A 14,140-nucleotide genomic window follows, 5' to 3' on the forward strand; every position below is an offset into this window, starting at 1 on the left:
TTTTGTGAGAATATCAATTCAATGTTGTCCAAAATCACCAATACACTTATACATATTAAATATATATTTTTTATATTGTTTTTTTCTTTAATTGATTTTGTTGCTCATCTTTTACTTGTCACTTATTTCTTCAAACTTTTTAAACCTCAGAAGAAAGTTTCCACCCGGATGCTTCGCAGGGACGTACCAGAGTGCGGCGGTGTCGCACTCAGAGCGGTCCGGGTGAGAAAGTGGGTGAAAGGTCCAGAGGCAGGAGTGACAGCAGCTCACCAACACACCTCACCGAGACACAAACACACAGGTAAGATATAATTCCTACTATTTTAAAACTAATTTCTAGGCGAGTTTGCATCTATTTCCGGTGTCGCTTCCATTCATGTTGTTGTGTTTTTCAGTCAAAATGTCCAAACAGAAGCAGCAGGCGATCAGTCCTCTGAAGAACTTCTTCGCTGGAGGCTTTGGAGGAGTCTGCCTTGTCGCAGCCGGACACCCTCTCGACACCATTAAGGTGATTAAAGCCCCTCACTAATACACTGGCTTTACATTAGGATAAACCTCCAGAGGGCACCAGGTGGATGTATCGCACTCATGCAAATATTATTATTATATGTTGTTGCGCAGAGCTGAGCACCTTTGACCCACATTCACTGTAACATGACTCGGCTTAAGTACCTCACCTGAATGCAGGACGTTATATATACAGTCAGGTATGTTGAAGTCTGTTGTCATTCAATTAGATATAAAGTAATTAGTTCAATACTCTTAATACCTATCCAACAGCCAGTTGGCCAATATTACCTTAATGACACCGGCCAACAAGGTGCAGGAAACTAAGGACTAAGGCTTGGGCAATATGAAAAAGAATCATATATCAAACTATTTTTTTACCAAATACATTGGTATCAATATTGTATAGTTGACCAGACCTGGCGCCGTGGGAGGGCCAGGCCCAGGCCCAGGCCCAGGCCCTCCCATTTGACATCCCTGCCCTCCCCCAATAAACACGTTTTTTTTATCATTCTTTTTTAAATTATAAATAAACTGTGAACTTTAATGCTACGATGTATGTGATGTCAAATAGTAATATAAGAGTAATGCATGAAAAACAGTTATGAAATACAATATGACAAAATCAAAGGATCCAATGTGTTTTTAAACCGAGCAGAAATAGAACTAGTCCCCAACTTCAAGTATCTTCGAGTCATAATGGACTCAAACTTGACTTTTAAGAAACATATTAAGAAAGTATCCAATACCATTAAATTCAACTTGCAACATTTTAAACAAATTAGACCTTTCTTAAATGTCATACCTCCACTGTATGATTCTATCCCACATTGAATACTGTTTGACAAACTGGTCGTTTGCTTGTGCCACAAACCTGAAACCAATAGAACAGCTGTACAAGAGAGCTATCAAGGTGTTTGACAGAAAGCCATATTCATACCACCACTGTACCATCCTTGAAAAACACAATTTCTTGAGTTTTGACCATTTTAAGTCTTTTAAAAGTATGTGTTTTTTTTATAAATGTTTACATGGACTGGCCCCCCCCTCCCTTAGGGGAATTCATCCACAGAAAGCACACTGGACGCTGCACTAGGTCAGAAACCAGAGGAGACTGTGAAGTCCACCGTAGACGGACCACTGTTGGACAAAATGTCCTCTCCATTAAAGGCAGCTCATTCTGGAATAGCCTCCCAACTGAGATATGGGATTGTCCCACTCTCAATAGCTTCAAAGGTCAACTCAAAGAATGGTTGAGCAACAAACAGACGTGCAATCTTTATATGTCGTTGCTGCTATAGTGTACTGCCATGTGGTAAATACTTGTGTGTGCTGCACTTGCTCTTTTTGGATATCATGTATTTATTTTTTGCTATGTATACACATGTCATGTTCTTATATGTTGTATGTCAGGGACTACGGATGGAAATGAGCTCAAAGCTAAAATCCGGCATGTTTACACTTGAAGCATTATTTGTCTAAAGTGTTCATTAATGTGCATTGTCCCTATTCAAATAAACGATTAAATAAAAGACAGTAAGACAAGAATACAGTTTAAAAGGGGAGTGATTTGTAAAATATCCATAAAGAAAAAGAAAATCTGTTTACAGTTCTGTTTCATATTGATGTTGAGAGTGCACCAGATTGATGCTTTTAACTTCAATATTAAAGGGTGTGTGTGTGTGTGTGTGTGTGTGTGTGTGTGTGTGTGTGTGTGTGTGTGTGTGTGTGTGTGTGTGTGTGTGTGTGTGTGTGTGTGTGTGTGTGTGTGTGTGTGTGTGTGTGTGTGTGTGTGTGTGTGTGTGTGTGTGTGTGTGTGTGTGTGTGTGTGTGTGTGTGTGTGTGTGTGTGTGTGTGTGTGTGTGTGTGTGTGTGTGTGTGTGTGTGTGTGTGTGTGTGTGTGTGTGTGTGTGTGTGTGTGTGTGTGTGTGTGTGTGTGTGTGTGTGTGTGTGTGTGTGTGTGTGTGTGTGTGTGTGTGTGTGTGTGTGTGTGTGTGTGTGTGTGTGTGTGTGTGTTTGTGTGGTTTTTGTGTGCCCTCCCATGAAAATCATATGCCCTCTCTGTAGATTTGTTCTGGCGCCGGGTCTGCCATTGATGCTTTCACAGATTATTTACACATTGAAAATGTTGTCAAATGATCATCAGTAATGTTGACATAATAACTAAGTTGTTAAAGGCAAATTATTTACCGGCTAGAACAGTCCGTTAAATACAGAAAACGACATCTCTTTACTGTAATGCAGACTTTATAACCAAGAAACATAACACTTATTGTGTTTACTGTGTCTATATGCATTGAGATGCTGCTATTGTAGTTACAGTTGCTTATTAACACATAAAGCAAACACCGAGCAACAGTAGGAGTCATTCTTCTTGCCACCAGGCGAATTAACTCAAACATTTTCCTCTAAATCTAAAACAGGCTTGTGGTTGGAGTTCAAACTCAGCCTAAAGATCTATAGTTGCGCTCACCACACAAAGATACACACAATGTGAGGTTCAAACTGCTGCCACCGTGATAAGTCTCTGTGTATGAAGTCGTACAAACAGAGTGCATCCTCTTCCTCCTTCAGGTGCGTTTACAGACACAAGCCAAACCCAAACCCGGAGAGAAGCTCATCTATGCTGGAACCATCGACTGCTTTAAAAAGACCTTAGCCAAAGAGGTGAGGATGCCTGCTGCCTTCACTAATCAAATAAAGAATATCATGCTAAATGGATTTCCCCCGTCATGCTGTAACCTTGTCATCTTCTTCCATCCCAGGGTTTCAAAGGACTCTATAAAGGCATGGCAGCCCCGATCATCGGGGTCACACCCATGTTTGCTGTCTGTTTCCTTGGATTTGGAATGGGCAAGAAATTCCAACAGAAAACCCCCGATGATATCCTTACGTAGGTGATGGCTTGGATTTAGACTGTGGTACTCTTCATTCAACTGTTTCAAACTCTCTAAGAGTGTTAATATGTACGCTTCCTGTCTTCTCAAGGTATCCTCAGCTGTTTGCGGCAGGGATGTTATCTGGTGTGTTCACCACGGCCATCATGGCTCCTGGAGAGCGAATCAAATGCCTCCTACAGGTCAGACAGAAATACAGGGCGGTGCTTTTCATTTTGCTAACGTGTCTTCTCGCTTCCTTGACTCGTGTCTTAGTTCCTAACAGCGAAGGTGTGTGTGAGAGAAATGTGAGAATGAGACGTGATGACTGGAGCTGCTAAATGAGAACTCTTTGATTCATAGCGTTAGTAAAGATACTGCCCTCTGCTCCTAATACAAGGATGTAAATATGTGTGACTGAGGATTTGATTTGAATCCTCCATTTCCATTTCAGAGAAGATGCGAGGAAGAATACGTTAGCATAATGAAACACACCAAGGATCTAATCAGTTAACTTAATAGTAGATTTTTTATTAAAAAATGAAATGTCAGTGAGTTTAAAAACATGTTTCTCGCTCGTGTGCAGATCCAGGCAGCGACAGGAGAGGTGAAGTATTCGGGACCCATGGACTGTGTGAAACAGCTCTACAAACAGTCTGGGATCAGAGGGATCTACAGAGGCACCGCTCTGACTCTCATGAGAGGTGAAGCTTTCCTCGGATACTTCCTAGGAGTCATAGTTTGATGTCAGTTGGACATTTACCGCGGCTAGATAAAACAACGAGAACACGTCACTTAAAAATGCCCTGTGGAGTTTTTTGTGTAAACAGACTGAGATACTGTTTGGATATTTTAAATCCAATGCATTTGCTGGTGTTGAATTGGTCTAACACACGAGTCAAACATTTTTATAACAGTGCAATGTTAATTGTTAAAAATTGAGTTTAATTTTTCCACTTCTCAGTGTCATCCAGCGTTCACTTGTGGCCGCCATTACTCTTTCTTGAGACATTTTGAATTAGACGTACAGTTTTTGTCGTTGTTGTGATCTGGACTTGAAGCGTTGCTATTTTTCTCAGGTGCTTTTGAAGACGCAGCACCTGGCTCGTAGCATCAGCTTTTTGTCGTGAAATCTAATTACCCTCTTTTGTAACCGTGATTAATCAACGTCAGCGTTCAGGGTCATTTTCATGACGTCTTGTCTACCCTCCTGTCGGGTGTGTATGTTAATGATAATGTGTTTTTGTATTAATAACAATTCACTTTGATTTCTTATGTCCATAATATTCCCGCTAAAGTCACTCTTTTATCTGTTTTGTAGATGTTCCAGCCAGTGGGATGTACTTCACGTCCTACGAGTGGTTGAAGAACGTCCTCACACCGGAGGGAAAAAGGTGGATATTTGTTCTTAAATGCAGTATTAACAACATGGTGTAAAAGACCTCTGAGTATGTAACCCTGTGTGTTCTCCCTGCAGCCACAACGAGCTCAGCATTCCCAGTGTGCTGTTCGCCGGGGGCATGGCCGGCATCTTCAACTGGGCCGTCGCCATCCCAGCTGACGTTCTGAAGTCACGTTACCAAACAGGTGAGGAGAAAACAGCCGCTGCTCTCAGTTGTGATGCAGTCAACTTGATGTAACGCACTGTGCTCCAAGTCAAACAGGTTCACTTTAGAAAAAGGGAAGTCAAGGATGTAGTTAAAGGTGGGGTAGGTAATTTTGGAGGAACCAGCTCGAGTGCGCTAGAATTTGAAAATACACAGCCGGAAAAAATCTGCCACTTCCTTACAGAGCCCCTCCTCCAACACACACGAACGCGCACATGACCAATGAGGGCACGAGATAAGTTTGTGCACAGATGGAAGGCTGACAGGCAGATGAATTTTCTTTATGGATTCTTTGTCAAAGCACTTAAGATATTCATTGCTATCGGGATGTTAAGAGCATTCCATGGAATATAACAAAAAGTGTATCTCGAGCCGGTTTCTCAAACTTACCTACCCTACCTTTAAATGTTTAAACGACAGCTAAAGACACATCGTTTTAGATTAGCTTTTTATTAGCAACCCCCCACTTTAAATGTTCTTTTAGTCTTTATTATTTACCTACCTTTATATTGTTTTATTTATTTTATAGGTCTTTAATCTTTTTATTTCTGTTGTACCTATATGTTCACTTTGTTTTATGGGGTTTTATATTATATTTTATATTTTATATTGTTGCATCCACTCCGTTGTCTTGTGTCTTATCTGTCAGAGAGAAACCATTATTTATTTTATTTGTATTATTATACCTTTGACCTCCTGGTGTCTATCTGAGCAAATGTTACATTTTGCTGCATTTGAGGGGAATTTCTTGTTTTGTTTTTAACTTGTGTCATTTTGTAAAGCACTTTGAGCTGCATGTGTTGAATGAAAAGTGCTATATAAATAAAGCTTTATTATTATTATTAAATGCCTTTTATTATTTAAGGGCCGTTTATTTTTAGATTCCATCATTTGTTGAGGTTAAAGTAAAGGTTGAGGTGTGTCTATGAGTGCAGTCAAACGAGGGCTGCTTTTACATCTTTGCTAGCTGTGTTTCTGTCTTCACTTTTTTCGTATTGCTGAAGATGAATTTTCCTTCTACGAAGTTTAAAACATGTGTCTCTCCTTTAGCTCCTGATGGAAAATATCCCAATGGTTTCCGGGACGTTCTGCGGGAGCTGATCAGAGAGGAGGGCGTGGGCTCTCTGTATAAAGGCTTCAACGCAGTCATGCTTAGAGCTTTCCCTGCAAACGCTGTGAGTGCCCTTCAATTATCCTTGGTTTCCGTAACATTGGGTCAGAGGAGCTATACAGTGCGTTATGACACAAAGCAGGGTTCAGTTTGAGGAGTAAAAGAACAAATAATAGTCGTCCATTGAGAATAAATCTTGTATTGGCAGCAGGATCTAAGAAAAGGCAATAGATCAGATGGACTCCTATCACTCAAATCAAAGACAACGTTTTAAGATTAAGACCAAAAACAAGAAAAAGGAAAGCATGATCCCTCTCCTATCTGACATCTTTCAGACCAAATTAAATAACTGGAAGATGAATCAATAAGGAAAAGCTGTCATTTGAACCGCCTCATAAAGCTAAAAGTTACAGGTCAAGTTAAGACGTAAAGTTTCTACATGATATGGATTCATGAAAAAAAATTATTAAGGATGTGAGCTGAAATTAAGGGCACAATGTTTTGGATTTACTGTAGCTTTGCAGTGAGAAAAATAATACAATTATTGCATATTTAGTCACATGTATCTAAGGGCTATGTTATTACATCACTATGATAAACAAACTAAAATGTGTGTGTTTCTTTGTGTATTTTTTTCAGGCTTGTTTCTTAGGGTTTGAGATGGCGATGAAGTTCTTTAACTGGATAGCACCGGATCTGTGATGAAGACTCAGCATCGCCTTCATTTGTGAAACCGAAGAAGAGTGCTCGTAACACAACGTAGTTATTAGCAACACACACACACACACACACACACACACACACACTCAATGAATCACAGAGAGATTTTTCCAATTTCCTATAATGTGCTTTTTATCTTTGAAACCTCAAGCTATGCAGGGCACTTGGATCATTCAGACCTGCGGTGGATTCAGAGCAGAGATGTTGGCTCGGTACCAATATATATACACACACACACACACACACACACACACACACACACACACACACACACACACACACACACACACACACAGACAGCCGATTGTTCTCACTCCTTTTTGCTTTACTTGTTTTCTTTAAATGGTGTTCTTTTTTATATCAGAAAAGGAGTGAAGTGAGCATGTCGTGCCTTACCTTACCGTTATCTGCGAGCAGGTGTGAATATCAGGGAAAAGGTGCTCTGCGTTGTTCTGTGTGTGTTCAGTCTCTCAGCAATACAACACTTCCTGTGAGCTCCGCCTCCACTCAGCGACACCGACGCTAGCTACACTTTCTGTTTGTTTTAATGTGAAATATCAGAGTAATCATACTGAGATTGATTGAACAGTTTATGAATGTCATCATGTACAAATATTAAAGCAGAATCCATATTTAGAAGAATAGCCTGTTTTTGCATTTTTTCTGAATTCTCTTTTTAAATTGGATTTATTGTGTTAAAAAGTGAAAGCCTTGACTGTCCTGGCTTATTAGAACAATAATAATGAACTGAGTGATGATAGCCTAAATAAAAGACATTAAATAAGTTTAAAAAAAGGTTTATTAAAATATACAGTATAAGTATAGCGAGATCTAATAAAATATGATAATTACAAGTATTTGCTTTTTCTATATGCAGAAATTAATTAATTAATGTTCCAATTGTGATTTTTTGAAACCACTTGAACTTTATATAAACGTATCTATGCCATGTTGTCTGTTTCTGCAGCTTTTATAACGCCAGCCTGGCTTCCAGTGTAAACGGTTAAAATGGCCTCTCTCGCTCTCTCTGTTGTTTCTTTGCCAAATCATCACGTTGTGGGTGCTAATCCATCGGACAGCCTTTAATTACATCTGATGTCCTGGTCAATACTTTCCGACAGGCCGTGCTAAATAAAGAAATCAATAAGCTGCTGAAATGTTAGAGAGTGGGCCGAGAGGAGGGTCAGTCTGCCCCTGCATGATGCTCCAATATGTCTCTCAAATCTCTGGGACAAGCTGATGCTTAGATTTAATTTTTCTAACCTGAGAATTTTATATTTTGGGGTTGATTGTGAACTATCAGAGTCCAGCGGGTGACCTTTGACCCTGTGCGATGAGTAACACGGAGATACCGTCTGGCCTGAAGGAGCTGCTGCAGGGCTACACCATGGAGGTGCTTCGACGCAGGCCGGAAAACTTGGTGGAATTTGCCGTGCAGCATTTTACACAAATTCTAGAGGGTCAGAAAAATGACCTAAAAAACAAGAAACGCAGCAACAGATCTTCACTGAAAGGAGTGACCTTTGAAACAAAGTCCAATAAGCCCAAAAAGGAGGATGAAGAGGAGGAGAAAGAGCCTGTAAGTAAGTATTTATTTTCTACTTCATGTTTTTCAAATGGAAAATGTTACTCTAAGAAATGTCATTTTGTAGATGTCTTTTAACCTCAAAGTCTTCATATTGTCAAAATGACACGAAATGTGCAATCTTTTTTAAAAGTGTCATTGATGCAAAGTTTTGACCTACAAGTTCACAGTAAGGCTTACATACATGTGTTAAAAAAAAACTGGCTAAAAAAGGTTTGCTCCCCCTACACCGAGCAGATATGATTATGCAAAATAACAATCATTACCTCAAGTAATCCCAAAAGGAGCTCTAATATCCCGTACATGGATATTGTAACAGTGGCTAAAAACTGCCAAGGCAAAAAGTGATGAGAATTCAAAATGATACGAGATAAAACAAAGAAGATTGCTATATAAACACATTTCAATTATACAGATATGTTCATGAAGGATAATAGCCTACTACACATGCACTATGTATAACACAATTAAAACGTGCCCACGAGAACACACGTCACACACGCGTCAGAGGAGCTCTCTGATGCTTTATACTATACCATGACATTCTTATGACTTTTTAATGATTAACTTTACTATGACTTTATAAATTACTTTTTTACCACATACTATACAATGACTTATAAATACGATTTGTTCATATGATACTATGACATTTTTAAAGGTTGTTTCTCAAGCATTTTATGTCATTATTTGTTAGTGATAGTGGAGTGACACGGTCAGCGGGCCATGAATCAAAGCAGACTGCTCAGGGCATTTTCACTCATGTGGTATCGATCCGTACACTCTGGTCACTTCAACTATGACGTTACTCTCTTGAAACGTTTTAATGACTTTGTATAGATGTCCCATGGCTTTTCAATGCTTTTTTAAAGACTGTTTTTTTGTTACTTTTTACAAATGATGTAATGACATACTATTATACTATCTTTTAAATTACTTTTCTGTGCCTTTTTCATGACATTTGTATCACATGCTAAACAATGACATTTTAATTCAATATTCTATGACATTTTGTAACATTTTGGTCACTCAAATCTAGTGTGATTCATCCGCCTCTGTCTTCCTCTCGGCAGAGTCCACCACGGCTAAATACAACCGCAGAGTTTCAGGTCAGTAACTGTTACAATACTTGTGACGAATATTAAATCAGGTTGCCAGGGTTATGATTGACAGTGTTTTTGTTTGTTGGTCCTGCTGCAGTCTGTGCAGAAGCGTACAACCCTGATGACGATGAGGACGATGATGCAGAGCCTCGGGTCGTGCATCCCAAAACAGACGAGCAGCGGCACAGACTCCAGGACGCCTGCAGAGACATCTTACTGTTCAAAACCCTGGAGCAGGTACAACACTGTGATGATGGCTGGTTTGTGTTTAGTTTTTTAATTAAATTCAGGTTTTATACAGACACACACACACACACACACACACCTAATGTTACTGTGAGAGCACAAAGAGTGAGACCCCATTTAATTTTTGAAGCTTCTACTTTCCCAGTTTTGTATCACCTGAGTATGTGCATCTTCTCCCTCTCCTCCTCCTCCTCTTTCTCCTTCTCCTCATTAATACATACACATTCCTGGTTGATGTCCTGCAGGAGCAGTTCTCTGAGGTTTTGGACGGCATGTTCGAGGTGTTGGTCAAACCTCAGGATCACATCATAGACCAAGGAGACGATGGAGACAACTTCTATGTCATAGAGAAGTGAGCAACAGATTTCAAAGTGTCTTTACAATGTTAAACTAGGTGGCATTTTGTCATTTGTCATTTTTTTTTTTTTTTAGTCAATTCTTTTTTTGTCAATTTATTTATCTAACATGTCAGAAAGAAAACATACAACAATAATAATAATAATATATATATATATTATTTTCTTTCTTGTTTTTTTCACTCATAATTATAACAAAGTACAAAAAAATAATAATACAAAAAAAACAACAGAAAAAAACAAAAATAAATAATAATAATTCTCAAATAGTCTCTGTCATGTTCAACAGGGGCAAGAAGAAGCTTAAAAAAAACTGTTCTGGTCCTACCCCCTCTAGCATACATTTTCCTTATAAATAAAATATTAGGTCATCGTCATCAGCGATATGTTTGTCTTGTTAATTATTAGTATTATTATTTTTTTTATTTTTTTACAAAACAATCAGAAAGAAATTACTTTTACAATTACAAGAAATAACAAATGGGATTTTACAGGTCCTGTTCATAACCATTAATGATTTGGCTCCTAAATAATACTTTCAGTTTAAATAGACTTGTACAACATTTCAGTGCATCAGTACAGTTATTCCACAGACTAACACCTTTTGATGAGATGCAATGAAGTTTGGCATTTGTTCGTACGGGTGGTTTTTTGAAAATGCAGTTTCCTCTCAACATGTGCATGCTTTCTCTCCGTGTGAAAAGTCCCTGGATATTATGAGGTAATTGTTGATTTGCGGCTTTGAACATAATTTGAATAGTTTTATAGTCAACCAGGTCTTGTAGTTTTAGTGTTTTTAGTTTGATAAATAATGTATTTGTTGGTTCTCTGTACGTAGTTTTATGTATAACTCGTATGGCTCTTTTTTGCAGGATGAAGATAGGATGTGTATTTGTTTTATATGTGTTCCCCCAAACTTCCACACAATACATCATGTATGGAAGTATGAAGGAGCGGTACAGCATAAACAAGGAAGCTTGATTACTTAGGTATTTGGCTTTATTCAGAATTGCTATTGATTTGGATATTTTGGCTTTGATATAGCTTATATGTGGTTTCCAACTTAATTTATTGTCTATGATTACTCCAAGGAATTTTATTTCCGATACTCTTTTTAGTTGGACGCCATTTATAGTGAGTTTCTTCTCTGTATTGGTCGATCGATTCCCAAATATTATGAGTTTGGTTTTGCTTGCGTTCAATGTTAATTTATTTTGGTCAGACCAGATCTTCATCCTGCTCAGTTCCTTTTCCATTGTGACCAATAGCTGTTCTAAATTGTCCCCACAGCAGAGTAGACTTGTGTCGTTTGCAAAAAGAATGGTTTTAATAGTTTTTGATACTTCACATATATTGTTAATATAAATAGTAATGGCCCCAAGACTGAGCCCTGAGGCATCCTTATAATGACTTCTACTGACTTCTGTGTGTCTTATCCCCTCCAGGGGTGTGTATGATATTTTCGTGCAGAAGGACGGAGTGAGCATTTGTGTTGGAAAGTATGACAATAAGGGCAGTTTTGGTGAGCTGGCTCTCATGTACAACACGCCGCGAGCTGCCACCATCACTGCAACTCAGGAAGGAGCCCTGTGGGGCCTGGTGAGTCCAAAAACAATTCAAATGTAGCCTACAATCAAAACAAACGCTAAAATGAAACACACAACACTATATCTTTTTGTGTGCAATTTCAGGATCGAGCCACATTTCATAGGCTGATTCTTAGAAATAATGCGAAGAAGAGGAGGGTGTACGAGGCCTTCATCGAGTGCGTTCCTCTTCTCAAGTCTCTTGAGGTTTGTAAAAAAAAACACAAACTCTTTACAAGCAAAATCATCATTACCTTGTGATTCAGGTTGGTCAGCGATTCATTTGTTGTGACATCGTGATTTATTTTACCTCCACAAGCTCTCTGAGAGGATGCAGATTGTGGATGTTTTGGGAGTGCGAGTGTTCAAAGATGGAGAGTGCGTATTAATGCAGGTAAAGTGTTAGGACATTTGTCGCTCTATCTTTGTTGGTCTTTGTGTTGGACTGAATACTAAATGTGCCGTTTTCTTCCTGCAGGGGGACGAGGCCGACTGTTTCTACATTGTGGAATCAGGAGAGGTGAAGATAATGATAAAAAGCAAAGTGAGTCTGAACAATAAATGTGTTGTTCTGAATAATCAGCCTCTTTTATCTATGAATTTGATTGCTGGTTTTTGCCATTAACTTAGTAATATTAACTTAACTTAATATGGAATATTATATATTATAATATGGTTAATCATAACCCTGGCAACCTGAATATTTTTTTTCTGTGATGTTAATGTACTGATTGACTCACAGGCTGCTGTTTGTGTTACAGACAAAGGCGGGCCAGCAGGATAACACAGAGGTGGAGGTGGCGCGCTGCTCTAAAGGACAGTACTTTGGGGAGTTGGCACTGGTCACCAACAAACCCCGCGCAGCGTCAGTTTACGCTGTGGGAGAAACCAAATGTTTAGGTAAGACCCGAGTGTTTATCCTTCTTTGTGTAGGGAGTAATTCATTTTAGGGAATTGTTTCCACAAGTCCTTGAAAGTTTGTGAATTTGATGAACAAAATGAAGTTTAGAAATGGTCATGAATAGGCAAAGTTCATTGAATTTTGACCATCAAAGAAATGTAAGTTTTCTTACTTCGCTTTTCAACTTGTAAATATGTCTGTTTATATGCTCTATCTACACAAAATATGGTTTGCTGTGCTTTTACTGTAACACAGCAGCACAGTTGTGGAGTGCTCTCACATTTAAGACTTGCTCTCCGAATTGTTCAATATGAGCTTCTTTAAAGCCTGCTGGTGTTTTATTATATGTATATGTGTTAACATTGAAAAATGTCTCAAACTATGCCACGATATGTGCATGACTTTGAGGGCCGGCAAAGTCTTTGAAAAAGTGGGAGAACTGTGTAGAGACAAAAGTGAACGCAGTCACTCATTTATAAACCAGAGTTATGTTGGGCCAACAGACCTGACATCTATATCTCACCCCACTGGAGTTCAGCTCTGAGTCCCTTTCCATTAAGCAGTAGGCAAAGACTGAAGCTGTAGTTTGCTGTGGAAGACACTGAACATATCAATACAATGTATCTGCATCCCTACTGTTATTAAATCTATTATATCCACTGAGCCTCTTGATTTAAATGTCTTCTAATTATACAATTTGTATTCCTTTTAACCTCTAGTTTGACATCATATTGATCAAGTTATTTAATTGAGACACACCCCATCTGCTGAGCTTGTAATGGACTCCAATAATGGCAGTCTTCATCGTAAAGAAAAATGGCACTCGACTGCAAACAAACATTTCTTTAAAGCGAAAGTTATTCATGAAGAAATGTGTTGAATCCAACTCCTTTTAGACAGGCTCACTACTTTTTTTAAACTACATGTATCCATGTGTAAGACAAGGAGCCTGCAATATGATGACATTCATTTAATTGACTTTCTATTTCTTTCAGTAATTGACATCCAGGCTTTTGAGCGTTTGCTGGGACCCTGCATGGACATCATGAAGAGGAACATCTCCCAGTATGAAGAACAGCGTGTGGCACTTTTGGGGTCACGTGTAGATTTGAAACACTAAGACAATCATAAAGTAGTGTATAAGAACTTAGTGAACTCCTGCTTGGGGTAAATGTACAGTACTCCTTTAACATTGTCCGACACACACTTAAATGTGAAAATCCGTCTAAAGGTCAAGGTTTTCTAAGATAAGCTACCGATCCATAACATTAAATACATTTTTCATTTGTAAACAATTTATATGAAATTGAGGCACACTTTTATTACCACTTTAGTATCAAAATTATATGCAAAATAAAAAATGTGAGAATCGTCCACCTACACAGAATTCATGTTAATTTGCCGTTATTGTGCTCGTCGATCCCCAATTCATTTAAAGACAATAAAAAGTGCATTTTACAATTGAAATTAGCAAACTATTCACAACCCCTTCTGCTGTTTACTCAAACCTTTGTTGTATTGGATGACATTTGTAACCTAGTT

At 38.6% G+C, this 14,140-nt stretch overlaps 2 protein-coding genes across 2 annotated transcripts; both read left to right on the top strand.

Annotated features, from left to right (window-relative positions):
* Positions 1–186: 186 nt before the first annotated feature.
* Positions 187–7,465, top strand: slc25a20 (solute carrier family 25 member 20). Its single transcript, XM_034139614.1, has 10 exons — positions 187–301; positions 396–508; positions 3,082–3,174; positions 3,273–3,400; positions 3,496–3,586; positions 3,970–4,087; positions 4,705–4,777; positions 4,861–4,970; positions 6,041–6,165; positions 6,741–7,465. Exons 2-10 carry the CDS (start codon positions 401–403, stop codon positions 6,801–6,803), a joined length of 909 nt encoding a protein of 302 aa, XP_033995505.1. The 5' UTR covers positions 187–301; positions 396–400; the 3' UTR covers positions 6,804–7,465.
* Positions 7,466–8,145: 680 nt separating this feature from the next.
* prkar2ab (protein kinase, cAMP-dependent, regulatory, type II, alpha, B) lies at positions 8,146–14,131 on the top strand. Its single transcript, XM_034139640.1, has 10 exons — positions 8,146–8,400; positions 9,482–9,515; positions 9,607–9,746; positions 10,001–10,107; positions 11,557–11,710; positions 11,803–11,904; positions 12,017–12,091; positions 12,176–12,241; positions 12,459–12,597; positions 13,594–14,131. The coding sequence occupies exons 1-10, from the start codon at positions 8,155–8,157 to the stop codon at positions 13,716–13,718; spliced, it is 1,188 nt and encodes a 395-aa protein (XP_033995531.1). The 5' UTR covers positions 8,146–8,154; the 3' UTR covers positions 13,719–14,131.
* Positions 14,132–14,140: the final 9 nt, after the last annotated feature.

Source organism: Trematomus bernacchii, unplaced genomic scaffold (genome assembly GCF_902827165.1).
Source record: "Trematomus bernacchii unplaced genomic scaffold, fTreBer1.1, whole genome shotgun sequence".
Classification (NCBI taxonomy): domain Eukaryota; kingdom Metazoa; phylum Chordata; class Actinopteri; order Perciformes; family Nototheniidae; genus Trematomus; species Trematomus bernacchii.

Bases quoted from the DNA above. Each gene is read 5' to 3' on its own strand.
- slc25a20 (XM_034139614.1), top strand. From the start codon at position 401: ATGTCCAAACAGAAGCAGCAGGCGATCAGTCCTCTGAAGAACTTCTTC. The intron at 509-3,081 runs GTGATTAAAGCC...TTCCTCCTTCAG, and splicing joins ACCCTCTCGACACCATTAAG to GTGCGTTTACAGACACAAGC. The intron at 6,166-6,740 runs GTGAGTGCCCTT...TATTTTTTTCAG, and splicing joins GAGCTTTCCCTGCAAACGCT to GCTTGTTTCTTAGGGTTTGA.
- prkar2ab (XM_034139640.1), top strand. From the start codon at position 8,155: ATGAGTAACACGGAGATACCGTCTGGCCTGAAGGAGCTGCTGCAGGGC. The intron at 11,905-12,016 runs GTTTGTAAAAAA...TACCTCCACAAG, and splicing joins CTCTTCTCAAGTCTCTTGAG to CTCTCTGAGAGGATGCAGAT. The intron at 12,598-13,593 runs GTAAGACCCGAG...TATTTCTTTCAG, and splicing joins GGGAGAAACCAAATGTTTAG to TAATTGACATCCAGGCTTTT.